We start from the raw sequence: 19,787 nt of genomic DNA on the forward strand, positions 1-19,787 counted from the left end.
AATACATAAACCAACCTAATCGTGCTTGTTGCCAAGCGTTATGAGACATTTTCTTCCCCTGGGAGAACTCACAAAGAAGTGATCAGGGGCCATATCATCCAGCGACATGCTTTTTGCAAGGCTTGCCCCTCTGCACTCCCTGAAGAACAAAGCCAACCCCAGTCGGAGTTCTAGGTAGGCGAGGTTGATGCCGAGACACATACGAGTGCCACCTCCGAATGGCACATAGACTTTCTTCTGATTAGGCGTCAAATGACCCTCCGCCATAGAAGGGAGCTTGACGTCCAAGAAGCGAGTCGGGTCAAACTTCTTTGGGTTGGGCCAGATGGCAGGATCGTAGCGCGTGGTATACCTAATTGCACAAGCAAAAATCAGTTTTTCATCCCTCATTTATCGGACATTTCTTCTAGACCTACATCTGTGGCCAGACCAACGTTCCCGGTGCAAGGTCGAAACCAGCAATTCGAGCTCCCCCTGGAGGCACGACTCGTTGTAAACCGATCGAAACGGGACCATGCAGACGTAACGTCTCGTGGATCACTGCATTCAGGAGTCGAGCACTCTCAAGCTCCTTCGGCAGCAATTCACTTGACAACGCTGCAACTTCTTGCTCCAGCTGCTTTTGAACCTCAGGATGGTTGAGCACAGCCCAAGTGGCATAGGTCAAGGTGGATGATGTACTGTCGGTGCCACCAAGCATCAATGTAAGAGCTTCATCATGCACGTCCTCGTCCGTAATGGCTCGTACAGCGTCGTCGTCGGACTCGTCGGCTTGGGCCACGATCTGCGTGAAGATATTTCGACTAACTTCCGCTTTCTGTACGCCACGATTACGGAAGTTCTGCACTGCTTTTGCTGTGTACTTCTCCACCTTTGGTCTGGCGTTGAGAATCTCCTGTAAGCGAGGGATGGGCAGATACTTGAGCAGTGGCATGAGCGTAGGAAAGTTCCTGTTCAACGATGAGCATCGTAGTGTCTTCTTAACTGCTTCGATGTAACCCAAGTGCTAGAAGTATCGTCAGATCACATCTCTCGGAGGCAGGCAGATCTTTTTGCTTACTTCGTCACTCTCAAGGAGGTTAAGGTCTTCTCCAAAAGACAGCGTCGTAATGACAGAATTCGCCATGATATTCCACCATTTGTACGCGTCGCCTTCGCCGTTGGTCTCTGCGTCGTCCTTGATCCTCTGAACAGTACGTCTGGCTCGTTGGCGGACCTCATCAGCCCACAAGGACTGAATCGAAGAGTTTGCCAGAGGCCGAGCGAACAATCGACGTCGCTGACCATGAGCCACAGGATCTCTGGCAGCGAAGAAGCTTCGCAACAGACCATCGTATATGGGTCCCTTGAGATAGCCGCGACTGGAGCGAAATATGTCGGCGACGCCATCCGGATCTGCGACTGCTACCTACGGATCTCACATGTTATCCCATCAGCTACCGTCTTTGCTCCACTTATATAGGCATATGGTGTATCGTACCATCGTGGGCGTGATTCGCACGACTGGCCCATATATGCGGTGCAGATCATCGACCCATACATGCACCCGAGGAATCAATGCATTGATAATCAGGCCCAAGGACGTGTATCTGGTATACCACGGACCCGGTACAAGCGATAGAGGATCGCAACGTGCATGAAGCCATAGCTGCACGAGTTTGTACAACAAGCCCACACATGCAACAATCGTTCCCAGTAAGAATAGTTCCATAACTCGAATGGACACGCAAATGCACCTGGGGACCTCTCGTGATCTGATCGATCAGCAGTGTCGAGAACGAGCAAGAGAATTAGGCTCGTCGAGCGGTGTGGTAGAAACTACTTGAGCACCCTTCGCCACACTGAGGCGTGGAGAATCTCTCTGATGTTGTCTCTGTCAAGAGCCCAAGTCTAGCTAGGCAGCGTCTTAGTTTCGCTTCGTTCCATGAGTACTAGAGTGACTTAAGAGAGTGGAGCCATTGGCGTGCTGCTTCGCTATCTCTCCGCCTCGCGTACATCCTGGCCCCGGCACGAAAGAGGCTGATCCCTTTGCCATTCTGCCGAGAGGAGCCAAGAGCAAAGAGTATGTAGGCGAGTGTGGCGCATGCTTGTCTTCGGCAGGCTACGTTAGGGCTTATTAGTCCTAGGGGCCCGTCGGAACGCTCGTCTCGCAGGTCATACCCCTTCATACGTGGGATCGCTACATACGGCACTGAAAGCAGAATCAAAGCATGGGAGAAGAGAGTAAGAGGTCGACGATGGAGAGACTGGTCGGAATACCTCCTACTTCACATGCTTTCTTGACTCCCTGCAACCATCGCAAACGCCAAGCGCTCAGAAGCAAAGATACCGTACCTGAGGGAACGTGCACAGGCAATGTTTGATTCACTCAAGCCGTGACCACATGATGCAGAACATAGTTTCAAATTCGCCCGTCGCTGCGCCACAGATCTTCCGCTAGCAGTATAATTGAATAGCGCAGAGAGGGCCAATGAGAATAGCTACCCAGCTGAGGGACCCTAAAGTCTCTTGGACGGGGCTTGGGGTTGTCGCTAGACGATCGAGTAAACCAGTTTCCTGCCGTCGGTCAACCCTTTTCGTAGCAAGTCCACGCCTTCTGGTATTGCCGCCAGGCCACCACTTCTCATGTCGATGGGATGCGTCTCAATGCGACCAGAATCCAGCAGCTTTTGGGCCTCGGGATTCCACCTCTGTCCGAACAACTTGTGCTTCGGTCGGGGCGCTCTCGCATATGGCCGCTTCCATCGAATTGCCTCTCCACTCACAGTCCACGCTACAATCCAATCTGGCTGGACGTCACGTCTGCTATGAGAGCGGATGGGGAATTGGTCGAGACCGACATATCGACCGCCCTGGTCGCCTAGCGCATTGTAGCATATGTTCATGCTCACACTGTCTGAGATGCAATCCAGTGCTTTTGACATGCCGTTCTTCGTGAAGTCTCGCACATCGTCCGCAATTGTTCCTGACTTGTAGTCGAAACATGCAACTGCTCCTAAGGTTTTGAGGCGAGCAAAGTGGCGCGGTGAGCAAGCTACAACAGGCATCATACCGGAGCTGCCGACGTGATTAGCAAGTGTGAAGAAGCCGAAGAATGGTACCAAACTTACATGGCAGCACACTGAACAGCCAGAGTTCCTGTGGCTGTTCCTGCTCCGTAGATGAACACGAACTGTCCTGCATCATCTGCTTCTGTACGGTCTGAAGGCAATGGAACTTTCAGTGTATAATGAAGCGCAAGTCCTACGGTCATAACGGACATGCCCAGAGTCGCCGCTTGCTCGAATTTCATCCCCTCGGGCATCTTCCATGTGACTACTTCACGGATAGCGGCATACTCAGCGAAGCCACCATTCCCCGGAGCATCTGATGCATTGCCTTTAACGGGGCCAAAGACGCGATCTCCGACGCGTATCTTTGAACTGCACTTGCTGCCAATGGCGACGACTTCACCGGCAACATCGCATCCGAAGGTGGATCCGGGAGCTGGAGACAAATCTAATGATTTCCTGTGAACAAAGAATCAGCGCCGATGCTATGAATACACATTGCGAACTCAGTCAACGTACCAATCGAATGGGTTCAGCGCCACGCAATGTACTCGCACGAGAACATCCTCATCCTCCACATGAGGCAACGGAGTATCTTGTTCCACACGGATTACGCTGTTTCCAACCACTTTAATCGCGCGTTGTCGTTGTGGCAGACTTGGGAGTGGAGCGATCGCCATTTTGCTTGCGTCTGAAGGTTGTCGTTGCAGCTTTCCCTGGAAGACGACAGCTCTTCCCAGCTGTAAACAGAACAGCCTGAAGTTCTGGCAAGCTTTGGCGTGATTTCTTGCCCCCGAGAGGATCGCCCACTACTCATGGGTGGCAGGCTCCAGTCGGAGTAGTGTAGCCGGTATCTGGCGACCCTCGCACATGCGAAGTAGGCCAGGACATCTTCCACGTCGCCACGCACCGACAGGGCCATGCTCAGGCTAGTAAGGGAGCCATAGCGTCTGTGCCCGCTGTTGACGCGCGCACGTCAATGTCTCACGCCCTCCAAGACGATGGTGATGCATATCATTTGTGGCAGTGACATTGAACAATTAATTCGTGGTTGGGCAGGGTGCGTTAGCCGAGACCCAAGGGGGCCCCCTGGGATAGTGCCATGCGCCGGAGTGACCACCGAGATGAGACAAGAGTCGTCAGTCCAGCTATCACGCTGTCACTACGACTAGCGCATGGTGAGTGAGTGAGTGTTGATGATGTTTTGCATGGAAGTGTTGTAGTCGCGAGGGAAGAGGAGAAAGTGAGTTCGCCGCGGCCGTGCCAAGCCAAAGTGCCTGGCCGTGGGGTGGTGCCCGGCCCCAAGTGAATTTCGGAAGCGGTAGGGAGCTAACGAAGCTCGCGTGTGAAAACAGCGTATTGTGGATGTGACCTGACCTCATCGTCTCCGGGGTACAGTAGCCCAGGAGGAGATACATGTACAACCTGTCCATAGCACTACAGGTAAGCATCCGACGGCCGACGGTGCTATTGAGGGCGCCATCAATTGCACTGCCCTTCCCGTTATCCACTGCACTGGGTGTTTGTCGGATGACCTGCTACGAGAGGTATACTGGCATAATGGTGCTATCCGAGAGAAGAAGATAACAAGTCGGCTGGATTCTGGTCCAGAACTGACCCATCACACCCATCACACCCAGTGCACCCATCATCCATGTGATCCATCTGATATCTGCCGAAAGGGCTGCCCTAGTAAGAAGTTAGTAAGGTCAATAACACACCCACCTGTACAGTGTACTAACTATGGAGCTTCCAGTAGTAATTACCCCTTACCTGACTGGGCATAATGCAGGGGATGGGCACGTTTAGCCTCTGGTCATGTAGAAGCAGCTCAATCTGACTAGTTCTAGACTGTGGGGGTGCCCGTAACCCGTATGCTGTTCGAAAACATCGGGTTCACCATCGACCAACTAAACGGAGACAATGGCGGCGCCGGCGCGATAGCCATTATCGCACTGCGACGCTATCACCAATCATGCCCCTAGGAGGAGGTAGGCATATCACAGCCAGATCTACAAGCCTCAAGCTCGTCTGCTTCACGAGCTTGGCGACAGCGTCGCTTGTCGTCGTTCGTTGGTCAACGCCACACCGCGGGCCACTGGCCACTGGCGATATGAGACATGGAAATTATTATCTACCACCAATGTTGACGAAACCTCCCAAGTCGTCGGCACATTCGTGTATGCCCGCCCCGTTCGTACTCCTCGCCACTACTACGGCATCCCGAGCCAGCTAGCTTGCAATGGCCTGCGAACTCTGGCCGGACGCACGCACTGTGTGTAAGCGTCCTGTGGCCAGGGGACATGAATGGGATGGTGTGGTTATCGGACGACGCTGTAATCGGACGCTATGCGGTAGTACTTCTTGACGAGAAGTGTGCAAAGCAGAGGCCACACGCAGAGCAAGGGCGCAAGACTGATAACAGCCTCTATTCGATGCTGCCCACGTCTCTTGCACCAATGCACATGCACCTCGAATGCACAATCCTGAATAATATCTGTCCTGCCTTATACTTTCGATCGTCGCCAACAGGAATCTTTACTGCTAAGCCATAGTCCCCCCTCGAATACGGGGAAATTTGTCCCAGGATGAATGAGCCTATTGCTGTTGTGGGTTCCAGCTGTCGCTTTCCAGGCGGAGCATCATCTCCCTCAAAGCTCTGGCAACTTCTGAAGAACCCACGGGACGTACTTCGCGATATTCCCAAAGATCGTCTGGGACTGGGAGCCTTCTACCACGAAGACGGCGAGCACCATGGCTCCACCAATGTCGTCCCCAAGGCGTATTTGCTGGAGGAGGATCCCCGACTGTTCGATGGGCCATTCTTTAACATAAATGTGAGTGTGCTTATATCCCGATTTCGTGGTCTCTGCGCGTGAAGAACAACTTCGATATTCAGGCGTCCGTCTTGGGGACAGCAGAGGCACATATGAGACCGTCACTCACTCACCTGCTTGCAGCCGAAAGAAGCGGACGCAATGGACCCGCAGCAACGACTGCTTCTCGAAAGCGTCTACGAATGCATTGAGAGCGCTGGATATCCGCTCGACAAGCTTCAAGGCACTGCCACATCGGTCTATGTAGGCTGTATGACGAACGACTATCATGACATCCAGGGGAGGGACCTGGAAGTCGTCAATCGCTACCACGGGACGGGCTCGACTCCCAGCATACTTTCAAATCGTATCAGTTACTTTTTCGACTTTCGAGGTCCATCTGTGACACTAGATACGGCATGCTCATCTTCCCTCGCTGCCATTCACTTTGCGGTGCAGTCTCTGCGCAATGGCGAGTCGACGAGCTCGATCATCGGAGGCGTGAACTTGATTTTTGACAGTGTCGCCTATATCTCCGAGTCGAAACTACACATGCTTTCGCCCACATCGCGGAGCTCCATGTGGGATGCCTCAGCCGATGGTTATGCCCGCGGCGAAGGAGTTTCGGCCTTGATGCTCAAGACATTGTCCCAGGCCCTGGCGGATGGCGACCATATTGAGTGCATCATTCGCGAGACTGGCATGAACTCCGATGGCAGGACCACCGGCTTGACAATGCCCAGTGGTGACGCGCAAGCTGCTCTTATACGACAGACATATGCTCGTGCGGGCCTTGATCTTCAATCCAGAGACGATCGGCCGCAGTATTTTGAGGTTTGTGCTCACCTCCTCTTATTCACTGCTTGGTTTGCTGACCATCCAATAGGCACACGGTACTGGCACTTTGGCTGGGGATCCCCAGGAAGCGCGTGGGATATATAATGCCTTCTTTGACACTGCCACGACTAATCATAATACCGAACAAGAGACCCTCTTTTGCGGATCCATTAAGACGGTAGTGGGTCATCTAGAGGGCTGCGCTGGTCTAGCAGGATTTCTCAAAGCATCTCTAGCAGTACAGCATGGAGTGATTCCTCCAAACCTGCTCTTCAAGAGCCTGAATCCAGACATTACGCCGTTCTACCACAAACTGCAAATACCTACCGAGGCAATTGCCTGGCCTGCAGGGGCATCAACAAGACGCGCCAGTGTCAACAGCTTTGGTTTTGGTGGGACGAATGTGCATGCCATCATCGAGCAGTATGTTCCCCCTCCGCCGACTACCGCCTCCAAGGAACAAAAATCATGTACCGAAGACTTCTTCGCGGGACCGCTCGTGTTATCAGCATCCACAGGACCTTCGCTCGCAGCGACCATCGATCGCTTGGCGGATATGCTCGAAGAAAATGACCTTCAGTCCAGCATCGAGGAACTTGCCTTCTTCACGCAAGCCCGTCGAACCACATTCCAACAACGCATCTCCTTTCCAGGGGGCTCTACAAGCGGACTGCGAGAAGCTTTGCGAGCTACGACTCGTTCGACATCCGCCTCTGAGATTGGCACGCGAGCTCCTGCGAAACTCAAGTGGCATACGCCTGGCGTGCTTGGTATCTTCACGGGCCAGGGCGCGCAGTGGGCCACCATGGGACGCGACATGGTGAAGCAATGCCATGTATTTCGAGAAAGCATTACAGCTTGCGAGGCTGCTCTCACATCACTACCTGATGCACCAACATGGTCTCTCGTACACGAGCTTTTTCGAGAGCCATCAGATTCCCGACTCGGTGAAGCGGCACTCTCTCAGCCTCTCTGCACAGCTGTTCAGATCGCTCTGGTCGACACTCTTGCTGCTGCTGGCATATCCTTTCGCGGTGTTGTGGGACACTCCTCTGGTGAGATTGCTGCAACATATGCCGCTGGCCTCTTGTCCGCTCAGGATGCCATGCGTGTAGCATATTATCGTGGTGTGCACGCTCATCTGGCTCGGGGCGACACTGGGCAATCAGGGGCCATGTTGGCTGCAGGTCTTGGCATCGATGATGCGGAGGTATTCTGCATGCCCTTCGCTGGTCGACTGAGTGTGGCGGCCAGCAACGCTCCAACCTCGACCACGCTCTCTGGTGACGAGGATGCTGTCCTTCGTGCCAAGAGCCTGCTGGAGGAGCAAGGAACATTCGCGAGGCTGTTAAAAGTTGACACAGCTTATCACTCACCTCACATGCTGCCTTGCGCCAAGCCATATCTCGAATCGTTGCAAGCATGCAAGATTCAAGTTCGCCCCCAAAATGATGAATGCATCTGGATTTCGTCAGTCTACGGCCATGCTGAGCTACTAGAAGATCCAGAAGATCTTATGGCACTGGCCGACGAGTACTGGGTAGCCAATATGTGCCAGCCGGTCTTGTTCTCTGAGGCTGTGGAGTGCTCCTTGTATCGAGCAGGGCCATTCGATCTCGCTGTCGAAGTCGGTGCTCACCCTGCTCTAAAGGGCCCAGCATCACAGACCATCAGTGCCGCATTAGGTGTCAATGCGGTACTTCCTTATACACCCACTCTGCAGCGTGGCCACAATGATGTCGAGGCATTCTCTGCATCCCTCGGATCGTTGTGGACCACCCTCGGCTCCTGGGTTGACTTCAATGGCTGGAGAAGAGCTTATCTTGGCCCTCATTCAGGACCTGTTGTAGCGGTACAGAAAGGAATGCCCACCTACAGCTGGTCACACGAGCAGATTCATTGGAAGGAGAGCCGTGTATCCAGTCGATATCGATTAGCAGAACGAGCGCCACACGAGCTGCTGGGCAGACGTGCAGCTGACGACTCCGACACCGAGATGCGCTGGAAGAACATCATGAAGGTCAACGAGTTACCGTGGACACAAGGCCACGTCTTCCAGCGAGCAATCCTCTTCCCTACCATCGGCTATGTTGCTATGGCTATCGAAGCAGCTGCTGAGATTGTTGGTGGCGTTCATCGACTCAAATTAGTCGAGATTCGCGACCTGACCATTCCACGTGCGTTGGTACTTGAAGACAACCACAGTGGGGTGGAGACTGTCTTCTCTGTGCGGCGACTTCCAACGAGCAACGATGCCATCATCGATGCAGAATTCGTGTGCCACTCTAGCGTCAACAACACTTTGGAGAAGAATTGTGGTGGACGCTTGATCATCGAAACTCTCTCCGAAGAGAACAAAGACGACGACCAAGTCCCTCTACTACCAGCGCGATGTCCTCCGCGCTCTGGTACCACTCTGATTGAAGGCGAAGCCTACTACCAAGCGATTTTGAAGACTACTGGGCTCGACTATACAGGGCTTTTCAGGGGCATGAAACAGGTCCGCCGAACCTTGGGATTCTCCACTGCTCAGGCGTCCTGGACGGTCGAAGAGGTCGGAAACAAATACCTGCTCCATCCTGGGCTGCTGGATGTCGCATTGCAAGCGATTCTTGCAGCATTCGTCAATCCTTGTCGCATCCCCATTCGAGGGTCACTCTTACCATCCGCTCTATCTCGGCTGGTGTTCGATCCTCATGCCCAATCCATCTCTGACGATGGCAAGGAAGTGGTCTTTGAGTCCGACTGTTTCTTGACAAACAATACAGTCCGCTCAGTCGAAGGCGACATTCACGTTTTCGGTCCATCGGGCCAGTGCCTGTTGCAAGTTGAAGGCTTCCGAATGGACAACTGGACAGAACCGAGTGCCTCAGAAGATCGGCCTGTCTTCTCTCGTCTTGACTACCAGCCGGATATATTCTATACGGATGGGAACAACCTGCCTGACCTCCAGCCTGATGGTGCTGAGCTACAACTGATCGAGGCCATCAACAGGGCATCGTTCTACTATCTACGCAGTTTCTTCTCGACTGTCTCGGAGGATCAGGTCGCTGGATGGACGTGGGATCGTCAAGCTTTCTACAAGGCTGTCAAGACTGTTATCCAGAAGACTCTCGCGGGTACACATCCGGTGACACAAAAGTCATGGATGAATGACACAGCCGCGCTCATGGAGAGCTACAAGCAGACAACCGCATTCCAGGACCAAGCAGATATGAAGGCTCTCCATGTTGCCGGAGAGCATCTGGCCAAGGTGATGGCAGGAGACGAGCGTCCTCTGGAAGTGTATCTTCGGCACAACGTCTGGGCTCCATTATACTCACACGGTCGCTACCAAGTCCGCCTAAACCGCACCATCGCCGACCTTGTTCGGTCATTTGCGCACCGATATCCACGAGCCAAGATTATGGAAGTCGGCGCAGGCAGTGCTGGTACTACAGTGAGCGTGTTGGAGCAGGTCGGCGACGCCATCGGCCAATATACCTTCACAGACGTTTCCGCTGGCTTCTTCGAGAAAGCACGAGAGCGCTTAGCCCACACGACTGCGGCAGTATCAGATCGTGTTCAGTACAAGGTCTTGGACCTCGAGCGTGATCCTCTCGAGCAGGGATTTGAGGCAGAGTCTCAAGACGTGATTATAGCAGCAAATGTTCTGCACGCTACTGCAGACTTGACCAAAGCCGTACAGAGCGTGCGCCGACTCCTGAAACCGGGAGGCTATTTGTTCATGCTGGAGGTGACAGGAGAGTATCTCGAAGGACTGTTGCTCATGGGTCCGCTGGAAGGCTGGTGGCTGGCCAACCGCGAAGGCAAGACGAGTCAGCCTGGATTAACACTCCAAGGGTGGGATGAGATGTTCCAAAACACTGGATTCACTGGCGTCGAGAAGTACCAGAGTGATGTGCCCGATCCAAACATGCAAGCGGTGTCTGTCGTCGTAACGCAAGCCACAGACGCCCGGATTGACACCCTCCGCTCTCCTCTCGATTTCCTCGACGACGTGCCTGTCAGTGATCAAGTGCTGATCATTGGTGGAGAGTCATTGGCCATGTCCAAGACCGTACGTGCCATTTCGCAGCATGTCGGGCGGTTTGCTGCTCGCGTTCAAGTTGTTCATAGCGTCGACAAGATCGATCCTGATGTTCATCTGGGCTCGCCTACAGCAGTCATCGCGTTGTGCGATCTAGAGCGTCCGTTCTTCGCGCTTCCTGTCACTGAGGCTCGTCTGAAGAAGCTCCAGGCTCTATTCTCTCATGCCACAGATGTGCTATGGGTGACCACGGGACATCTGGACGATCAAGATCCTTCCGCAGCCATGATGATCGGCCTTTGCAGAACGATGGTCATCGAGATTGAGCAACTGAATCTCCAATTCTTGAACACCAACAACAAGAGAGTCGATCCTCGCTTCGTGGTCGAGGCCTTTGTCCGCCTCAAGGTGGGCTCCTCGGATGCTTTTGCAGCCACGCCAGTCCTGTGGTCGAATGAACCGGAGTTGACACTCTCGTCCAACGGCGAAATCCTGATTCCACGTCTCAAGCCAGATACTGAGCGGAACAACAGACTCAATTCAGCTGCTCGACACATCACCAAAGCTGTCGACTCTACGGAGCTCGCCAGTAACGAGTACACGGTCGTGCCACAGGGTGATCACATCTACATCGAGGAAGACTCGCCATGGTTGCACACTGGCAAGCATGATGGATCGAAGCTCCTCGACGCCATCACTGTTCGAACCACTCTTTCGGTCACTCTACCGCATTGCGCATCGACAACCCTCATAACTGGATACGATCAAGCCGCCAAACCTGTCCTTGCCCTGACCAACTCTCACTCGTCCAAGGCGTCCATATCTCCCGCCTCAGTACTGCCACTGGAGAGCAACACACCCTTCACTGCGCAGCAACTTCGAGCCTACGCACACCTGATCGTGGCCAAGCAGATTCTTGCCGCTGTCCCATCGGAGATCTCTTCACGACGCTCCAAGACTGTCATTCATGGTGCTTCTACTGCTGTAGCCAACGCCATCAAATCTCTTGCCGGAGGGGATTCCACCATACTGTTCACACATTCTACTGCAGGATCAGACCTGAGTGGCATCCAACTGCACGCCCGATCATCCAATTACATCTTGCAACGCTCGCTCCCCGCTGGAGTCGGGTTCGTGGTGGCTCTCACCAAGGACGACGCCGTAGCGGACAAGTTATTGTCTATCTATGCGGGCAGCAGGCTGGATCTGGACGCATCGCTCTTTGGAAACAGAACAGTGTTGCAGAACTTCACCGTTGATGTGGGAGCTTTCGACAATACGAACAGCGTTGGTGATGAGCCAACTATACCTGCATTCATGTTGCCCACCTTGTCAGCATCTGCGCTCAGCTTCCCCTCTGTGGTCGACTGGTCAGGCAGTGCCGAACACCCATTACAAGTCAGTGTGAAGCCCATCGACGGAAGCGGACTCTTCTCCCCTGATAAATCATACCTGATGGTCAGCTTGGTATCCACGCTGGGCAGATCGATCTGCAGATGGATGGTCGAGAACGGAGCACGCCACATTGCCTTGGCCAGTCGCAGCGCCAAAGTAGACCCGCAGTGGTTGGACGAGATGGCTCACTTGGGCGCTGACATTCGGGTGTATCGAATGGACGTTTCGGACAAAGCATCTGTACAAAGCACTGTTGCCATGATGCGCGCGGAGATGCCACCCATTGCTGGAGTCGCCAACGCTGCTCTTGTGCTTCGAGATCGGCGCTTCCTCGATATGGATACTGCAGATATGACCGAAGTGCTCGCGCCCAAGGTCGACGGATCGTGGAATCTGCATGAGGAGTTCAACGATACCTCGCTGGACTTTTTCGTCTTGTTCTCCACTCTCTCCTGTGTCATTGGCAATGCAGGTCAGTCCAACTACGATGCTGCTTCACTCTACCAGGTCATGCTGGCGAAGCAGCGCCGTCAACAAGGCCTTCCTGCATCAGTCATGGAAGTCGGATGCGTCGCAGACGTGGGATATGTTGCGGAGCGTGGTCAATCACTCTTTGACAAGCTCGCACGGACGATGAAACTCCCTCTCTCCGAGTCGGATGTGCATCAGGTGTTTGCGGAAGCTGTAGCAGCCAGTCCAGTCCGAGAAGGCGAAGTTGTAGACTCTACTACTGCAGAAATTGTCAGTGGCATGGGCTACTACACCTACAACGCTCGCACGCCAAGTGAAGCCCATCCTCCGTGGTTCAACAACCTTCTCGCCTCGCATTATGTGAGAGAAGAAGCAGGAACAAGTGCAGTGTCAGGAGGCACTGGCGCCGACGATCTATCCGTCGCCACACGACTCGACGCAACCAACACTGAAGAATCGGCAGCGGCTGCGCTCACGCAGGCTCTAGCCGGCAGAGTAGAAACCATGCTGCAAATGAGCGCCAACAGCTTCAAAGCCGACGCATCTCTCCTCGACGTGGGAATTGACAGTTTGCTCGCCGTGGAACTCCGAACATGGTTCCTCAAAGAAATCCACGTCGACGTGCCCGTACTCAAAATCCTCAGCGGAGACAGTGGTGAAGCCATATGTGCATTTGCTGCCAGTCAGTATCTGGCCGAGAAGAACAAGACTGCAGGAGGAGGAGGGGGAACAACACCACCACCGCTGCCATCTGGAGCGCTCAGTCAAGATATGATGGCCACATCATCAGACTCGGACATGGCAGCAGAAGATGCGAGCAACTCGTCCGATATCGATACTCCTGGTTCCAGCGATGTGGAAGATTCTGCTTTGGCCACGAGCATCAGCAGTATGGGAGCCGAAACCAACCACGGCCACGAGGCAGAGGCAGAAGTAGAGGCCGAAGCAGCGGCAGAAGAAAAAGATGAAAAGGATGAAAGGGGAGAAGATGAAAATCTTTCACCGCCGGCAACGCTTCGAGCAATTGCACCCATGACGCACGCACAGGCAAGGTGAGTCTTTACCCTCATCGTGTCAAGTCCGTCCGTCCGTCCGTCCGTCCATATGTAGTTTTTTTCCAAAACTATATATGTCGATATGATGATGATGATGACAATACCTTTTCTTTTGCTTTCTTTCCACTTTCACATATATCCATCTATCTATTATGTTATACCTTTTGAAAAAGAAAGAAACCGAAAAAATAACTAATCAAACCCCTCCCTCCTTTCTTCGGGGGCCTCTCGCATTCATAGACTCTGGACATCCGACCACATCTCTTCCTCCAATTCTACCACTACTACAACCACTACTACCCCGCAAAACAACAACAATCTCCTCCAATACCATGTCCAAGGATTCATCCACATCCCTCGCCTCCGCCGGGCCATCGAGACCGTAATCGCGCACCACGAAGGTTTACACACATGTTTCTTCCACGACGCAACGACAAATTCGCCTCGACAAGGCCTTCTTGACTCTTCTTCTTCTTCCACGGGCAAAAAGAGTCCAATCGAATATTTCAAACATATTCCCTTCACTGCCAACAATGAAAAAGACAGCAACAACGACAAAGAAACTCTCCTCAAAACCATCCAAACCTCCCTCCTGACGCGAAACTGGCGTCTTCACATGGGAGAAATTCTCTCCGTCGTATTACTCTCTCATTCTCACGAGACGCATACATTGTTGATAGGATATCACCATATCGGCATGGATGGGTCTGCTTGGAGAATATTTTTTCGGGATTTGAATTTGGCTTATCGAGGGGTTGTTTTACCTCCTTCTTCTTCTTTGGGAGGAGAGAAGGGGAATAGGAGGAGTTTAATCGAGGTTGCGAGAATGGAACAGCAACAACAGGAAGAGGAAGAAAATACTACTACTACAACTACGACAACGACAACGACAACGACAATGACAATGTCAATGTCCAGTAGTAGTAAGAGTAAGAACTACTGGAAAACCCTCCTCTCACCACCCCCCTCTCCCTTTCCCCTCTTGGAAATCTCCTCGGTCAAAACACGACCCATGATGGAGAATTTCACGAATAATATTTGTCTTGTGGAACTGGATGCAGAAATTGTCCAAGGTGTGAATTCTTGCAGTCGATCTCTGGGAGTTACAGCTGTGAATTTTTATTTGGCGGGAGTACAATTTCTCTTGTCGAGATTTTTGAGTTTGAGTACGACGAGTACTGGATGTGGAAGCACTACCACCACGGAAAAAGAAGAGGAAAAAGAAGAAGAAGAAGAAGAAAAAGAAGATTTCTGCATCGGCATCACCGACTCCGGACGAGATTCCTCCACAGCAGAAACAATAGGATTTTTCCTCAATTTGCTCCCATTGCGACTTGGACGAACGCGAAAAAACCAAATCAAATCCTTTGGCCAATTAGTCCGGCACGTCAACACCGTCTACCGCGCAGCACGAGAACATTCCCACATTCCCTTCAACACCATTCTCGAACAAGTCGGAGGAATCACGCGCGATCCCACATGTCCACCCCTCTTCCAAATCGGCTTCGACATCCGCCCGGGCGGACAATCTGCCAAACTGCCCCTGGGGGAAAATACGCAAATGACGATTCAAGAGACGCACGATTCTACTTTACCTTACGATTTGGCGTTTTGCGTGACTCCGATGCCTGTATCATCCGGACCGTCGTTTGTGCAAGTCGTGGCGCGACAGGATTTGTATTCTCGCGAGGCGACGGAGTTGTTGGCGCAGATGTATGTTGCTGTGATTACAAATGTGGTGCGGTCGTCGGCGGCGGCGGCGGCGGGGGGCGTCCTGGAGACGCCGTTGGAAGGGTTGAGCATTTATCCTCCTGCGGGTATGCAACGGGCTTTGGAGTTTGGGGCGCCGAGGGAGAAGGTGTTTGAGGAGTGGCCGGAGACGATTACGGGACGAGTGGATGAGATATCTCGACATCGTTCAACGACGGTTGCCATGAAGGATGTCTCGGGGTCAATGACCTATGCAGAGCTATCAACCGCTGTGACTACATTGTCAGGGCGTCTGCTTCCCTACCGAGGTCAACGGATCGCCGTCCTTGTAGAGCCTCAGAGAGAGTGGGTGATTGGCATGCTCTCCATTCTCAGGGCGGGCGCGACATTCATCTCGCTCGATGCGACTCTGCCTCCTGCACGACTCGGAGGCATCATTCGGGCATGTGAGCCAAGCGTTATCCTCGCTCATGCTGCAACTACAGCTTTATCCTCGCAAGTGCTCCTCGAATCGGGACCAAGTGCACAACCATCGGTCATGTTCTTCGAAGACACTCAGGAGGGCGACGAAGATGTGGGGAATTTCGAAGACCCAAGCAGAGCATCGTTTATCATTTGTACCAGTGGAACCAGCACAGGTGTTCCCAAAGCCATTCTGCTGTCTTCCCGCGGCTTTCTCAACAACCTCGCCAACCGGAAAGGATTGCATGATATCCACGCCGACGAAGTCATCTTGCAGAAAAGCGGACTAGGCTTCGATATGGCCATCGCAGAGACGCTGATGGCGATCACGCACGGAGGCACTCTGGTCATCGCTCCTCAAGCCAGTCGTGGCGATCCCGTGGCCATGACCGACTTGATGGTCCAGGAACAAGTGACGATGACTTTTGCGTGTCCGACCGAGTACCTCATGTGGATCCGTCATTGCAGCGATACACTTTCCAGGCTCACTCGCTGGCGGCTGGCCGAGTGTGGTGGGGAGAAACTCCCCAAAGCATTGCGGAGAGCGCTACAGACACTTCGCTGCCATCCCATCCCATTGCTGATGGATGCATATGGACCGGCCGAGGTGACCATCTGCGCAACTCTGCAATGCAATGAAGAGGAAGCGTACAGCATAGATGACGATGATGATGGTCTGACTGCAGGTTCATCTTCCGTCGGTCGACCTCTTGCCAATGTGGGAATCTTCATCGTCGATTCTCGTGGTCGCCTGTGCCCACCAGGTATTCCAGGGGAAATTTGCATCACTGGAGTCGGCGTTGCCTTGGGATATGTTGATGCAAAAGCCACTGCAAAGGCATTTGTGGAGAACTTCACCATTGATCGTGATGATGGCACCACCCTTTCCATGGGAAGAATGTACAAGACGGGAGACCGAGGCGTCTGGCGAGCGGATGGCACACTAGGCTATCTGAGCCGAATGAGCACGGACACGATGGTCAAGATCCGTGGTCAGCGCGTCGATATGAGTGATGTGGAAACGGCCATTCTCTCTGAAGCATCGGATCTCGTCTCCGAGGCTGTCGTCACACATCATGAGGAAGAGGAGGACGCGTTCCTCGTCGCGCACGTGGTACTCAGTGGTACCACCTCCAGTGGTGGTCGAGAAGACATCGCCGCCGCCGTCGATCTTCCCCCAAAAGATGACCTACAACTGGAGCAGCTGATGCAGAATCTAGCGCTTCCGCGATACATGAAGCCAGCACGCGTGAATCTCCTGGAGAAGCTACCTCTAACTGCCAATGGGAAAGTCGACCGTCACGCATTGGCTCGTAATCCTCTCCCTCCCAGACAACAAAAGAAGATTGAACAACAGCGTCATGACCAGGCGAGCAGCATCACTACCCTGAAAGAAGTAGAGCTGCATCTCCTGTGGCAGCGCGTGCTGCGTCGCGTCGATATCCCGCGGCATCGAGACGTCGACTTTTGGGCCATGGGAGGCTCGTCTCTGCATATGGTCAAGCTACAGGCCGCCGTTCGTACAGACATGTTAGTTCAACTCTCGATTCGGGACATGTTCATGCACAGCACATTGGGGAGCATGAGTGACTTGATCAGCAATCGCACAGCGCCGACAAGTGCTTCTATCAATTGGGACCAGGAGACGGAAGTCCCGTCCGCTTTATGCTTGAGTCTGGCCTCGGCACCCGCGAGCCAGCCGCTCTCATCGCTCTCAGGAGGAGGAGGAGGAGGAGGAGGAGGAGGAGAAGTTCTGATGACCGGTGCAGACGGGTTCCTGGGCAGGCATATCCTCTTCGCCCTCCTTCGCAACCCTTCCATTCGGCGGGTGCATTGCCTTGGCGTATCCTCATCCGCTTTTGCGAACACTTGTCCTGGTGCAGTAGACGACTCTTCACGCCTCACCTTCTACGAAGAGAGCAGTCTCCAGCAACAAAACTTCGGCCTGACGGAAGAGACCATCACCACACTCATGGACACAGTCGACGGCATCATCATCGCCGGCGCTCATGGGCATTGCCTCAACAACTATCTCTCCTTGCGCCGAGCAAACGTGACTAGCACCAAGACGCTGGCAGCGTGGGCAGCTCGCCGCCGAATCCCGCTCCATTTCATCTCATCCAATCGCGTCACGCTGCTGCAATCGGCAACGACAGCACTCCCACCAGTCAGTCTCCACCACTTTCCACCCCACAGAGATGGCTCCGAAGGCTTCACAGCATCCAAATGGGTCGGTGAAGTCTTCCTCGAGCGTCTCGCGGCGGCAGCGGCAAAAGGTGGAGGATCGGCAGGGACGGGAAGATGTTTTCCCATCACGATCCATCGACCATGCGCAGTCATTGGCAGCGAAGCTCCCTCTGAAGACTCTCTGAATGCAATATTGAAATTCTCGAGGGTGCTGCAGGCGGTGCCGAAGCTGTCGAGTCTTCCGGTGAAGGGATATTTTGATTTTGCTCGTGTGGAAGATGTCGCTGCAGAGATTGCGGGAGTGGTGATGCAGCAGCAGCAGCAGCAAGCGGAGAATTCGGGAGCGGGAGTGCAGATTCGGCATCATAGTAGTGGGGTGCAGGTGCCGCCGAGCGAATTCCGGGCGTATATGGAAAAGGTTCATGGCGGCGGCGGCGGCGGGGAGTTTGGTGAGGTCGAACTGGAGGAGTGGATAGAAAAGGCGTTGTTGGTGGGACTGGAGCCGATGATTGCCGTGTACTTGCGGGCGGTGGTGGAGAGTGGGAGAGATATTGTGTTTCCGTATATGGGAGAGCCATTGCCTGTGTGTGCAGTGTAGGTAGTGTAGTGTAGGATAGAATACAACACCTACCTTACCTTGCTGACCTTACTCCTACTCGTGTTGTAAAGACGGTATACCGCCAAGGCCTAGTTGATTCCCATCTGTTCTCGCTCTGCGATATTGTGCCATTGATCATCTGCTTCGGACATTCAGCGTGCAGGACATGTCTCCCACATGATGACATTCTACCCATCGGTCAGCGAGATGGCAGGCTAGCTTACCTACCTGTACCTAGGAAGTACCTTATGAAAGGGCAGAAATTGACCAGAGTGGTCAAATATTGATCGAATGATTTGATGAGAAAAAGAAATGGTGGGAACGAACGGTTCATGCATGGCCGGCTGCATACATGTGCTTTATGTACATGTACCTTACCTTATGCATGTATATTCCATGTCTTTTGATGCAGGCCAGAATCCTAGCGTAAGGTACCAGGTAGGTAGGTACACGAGCTTACCATCTGTTTCAGAAGGAGAGAGAACGAGATGATGATGACGATGATGAGTAAGTGAGAGCGATATGTACTTTTTATGGCTGCGTATATCTCGCATACATGATGTACCTACCGCCTACCTCCTACTCTCAGTAACGAACAAGACAAGCAACAAGACACGAACCACACATGTCGTTGTTCTGAGCGAGTGGAACCGTGGTAGAGATGCTTCTTTGATGACTTCTTCGTCGCTCTAGATCGTGTGCTCTGACTGGGTCTGACGGTCTGACCGGGTCGGGGCGAAACCGTGCCACGTTTTTTGGGAAAACTGTGCTGTGTATGTGCCGACCTTTACCGTAGCGTGCATAAGAACGGCAACGCTTTCCACCATTCGGAGATACCTACTAGGTGCTCATGTAGGTACCGCCTAGGTATATGTAGTATACCACTGGAGAGCGAATACGGTAGCAAGAGGGAGGTGGATGTGTGCGAGAATAAAAGATGCAACAAAAGTGTTATTTTTGGGTGAAGAGAGAGTCTCAAGAGATCATACCTCCGTAGATGTGTCTCTAGTAAAATGAAGAGGGACTCTCGAGTCGCATGTTGTCGGTGCGCCCACACGCCGCTTTCCAATAGTCTCCCTTTTTGCTGCTGACTGCACGCGCTCATCACAACCTAATCACAGCTGCAGTGAGCCTAAGGTATGCACCTCCACCTCCTAGTTCGAGGCGCTTGCCTTT

At 53.2% G+C, this 19,787-nt stretch overlaps 3 protein-coding genes across 3 annotated transcripts; 1 reads left to right on the plus strand and 2 right to left on the minus strand.

The window, feature by feature from the left end:
- Nucleotides 1–15: 15 nt before the first annotated feature.
- Nucleotides 16–1,789, minus strand: SEPMUDRAFT_166418 (cytochrome P450; the record flags this gene model as incomplete). Its single annotated transcript, XM_016908232.1, has 4 exons — nucleotides 1,481–1,789; nucleotides 1,061–1,408; nucleotides 417–1,006; nucleotides 16–352 (listed from the first exon to the last, which is right to left on the minus strand). Exons 1-4 carry the CDS (start codon nucleotides 1,709–1,711, stop codon nucleotides 16–18), a joined length of 1,506 nt encoding a protein of 501 aa, XP_016756868.1. The 5' UTR covers nucleotides 1,712–1,789.
- Nucleotides 1,790–2,313: 524 nt separating this feature from the next.
- Nucleotides 2,314–3,730, minus strand: SEPMUDRAFT_72869 (alcohol dehydrogenase; the record flags this gene model as incomplete). Its single annotated transcript, XM_016910007.1, has 3 exons — nucleotides 2,314–3,057; nucleotides 3,111–3,509; nucleotides 3,570–3,730. 3 exons carry the CDS (start codon nucleotides 3,728–3,730, stop codon nucleotides 2,532–2,534), a joined length of 1,086 nt encoding a protein of 361 aa, XP_016756869.1. The 3' UTR covers nucleotides 2,314–2,531.
- A 1,908-nt stretch (nucleotides 3,731–5,638) lies between these two features.
- SEPMUDRAFT_158881 (uncharacterized protein) lies at nucleotides 5,639–18,611 on the plus strand (the record flags this gene model as incomplete). The annotated part of the gene is made up of 4 exons (XM_016907811.1): nucleotides 5,639–5,887; nucleotides 6,011–6,700; nucleotides 6,753–13,651; nucleotides 13,895–18,611. The coding sequence occupies 4 exons, from the start codon at nucleotides 5,639–5,641 to the stop codon at nucleotides 18,609–18,611; spliced, it is 12,555 nt and encodes a 4,184-aa protein (XP_016756870.1).
- Nucleotides 18,612–19,787: the final 1,176 nt, after the last annotated feature.

Source organism: Sphaerulina musiva (assembly GCF_000320565.1).
Source record: "Sphaerulina musiva SO2202 unplaced genomic scaffold SEPMUscaffold_11, whole genome shotgun sequence".
NCBI lineage: Eukaryota > Fungi > Ascomycota > Dothideomycetes > Mycosphaerellales > Mycosphaerellaceae > Sphaerulina > Sphaerulina musiva.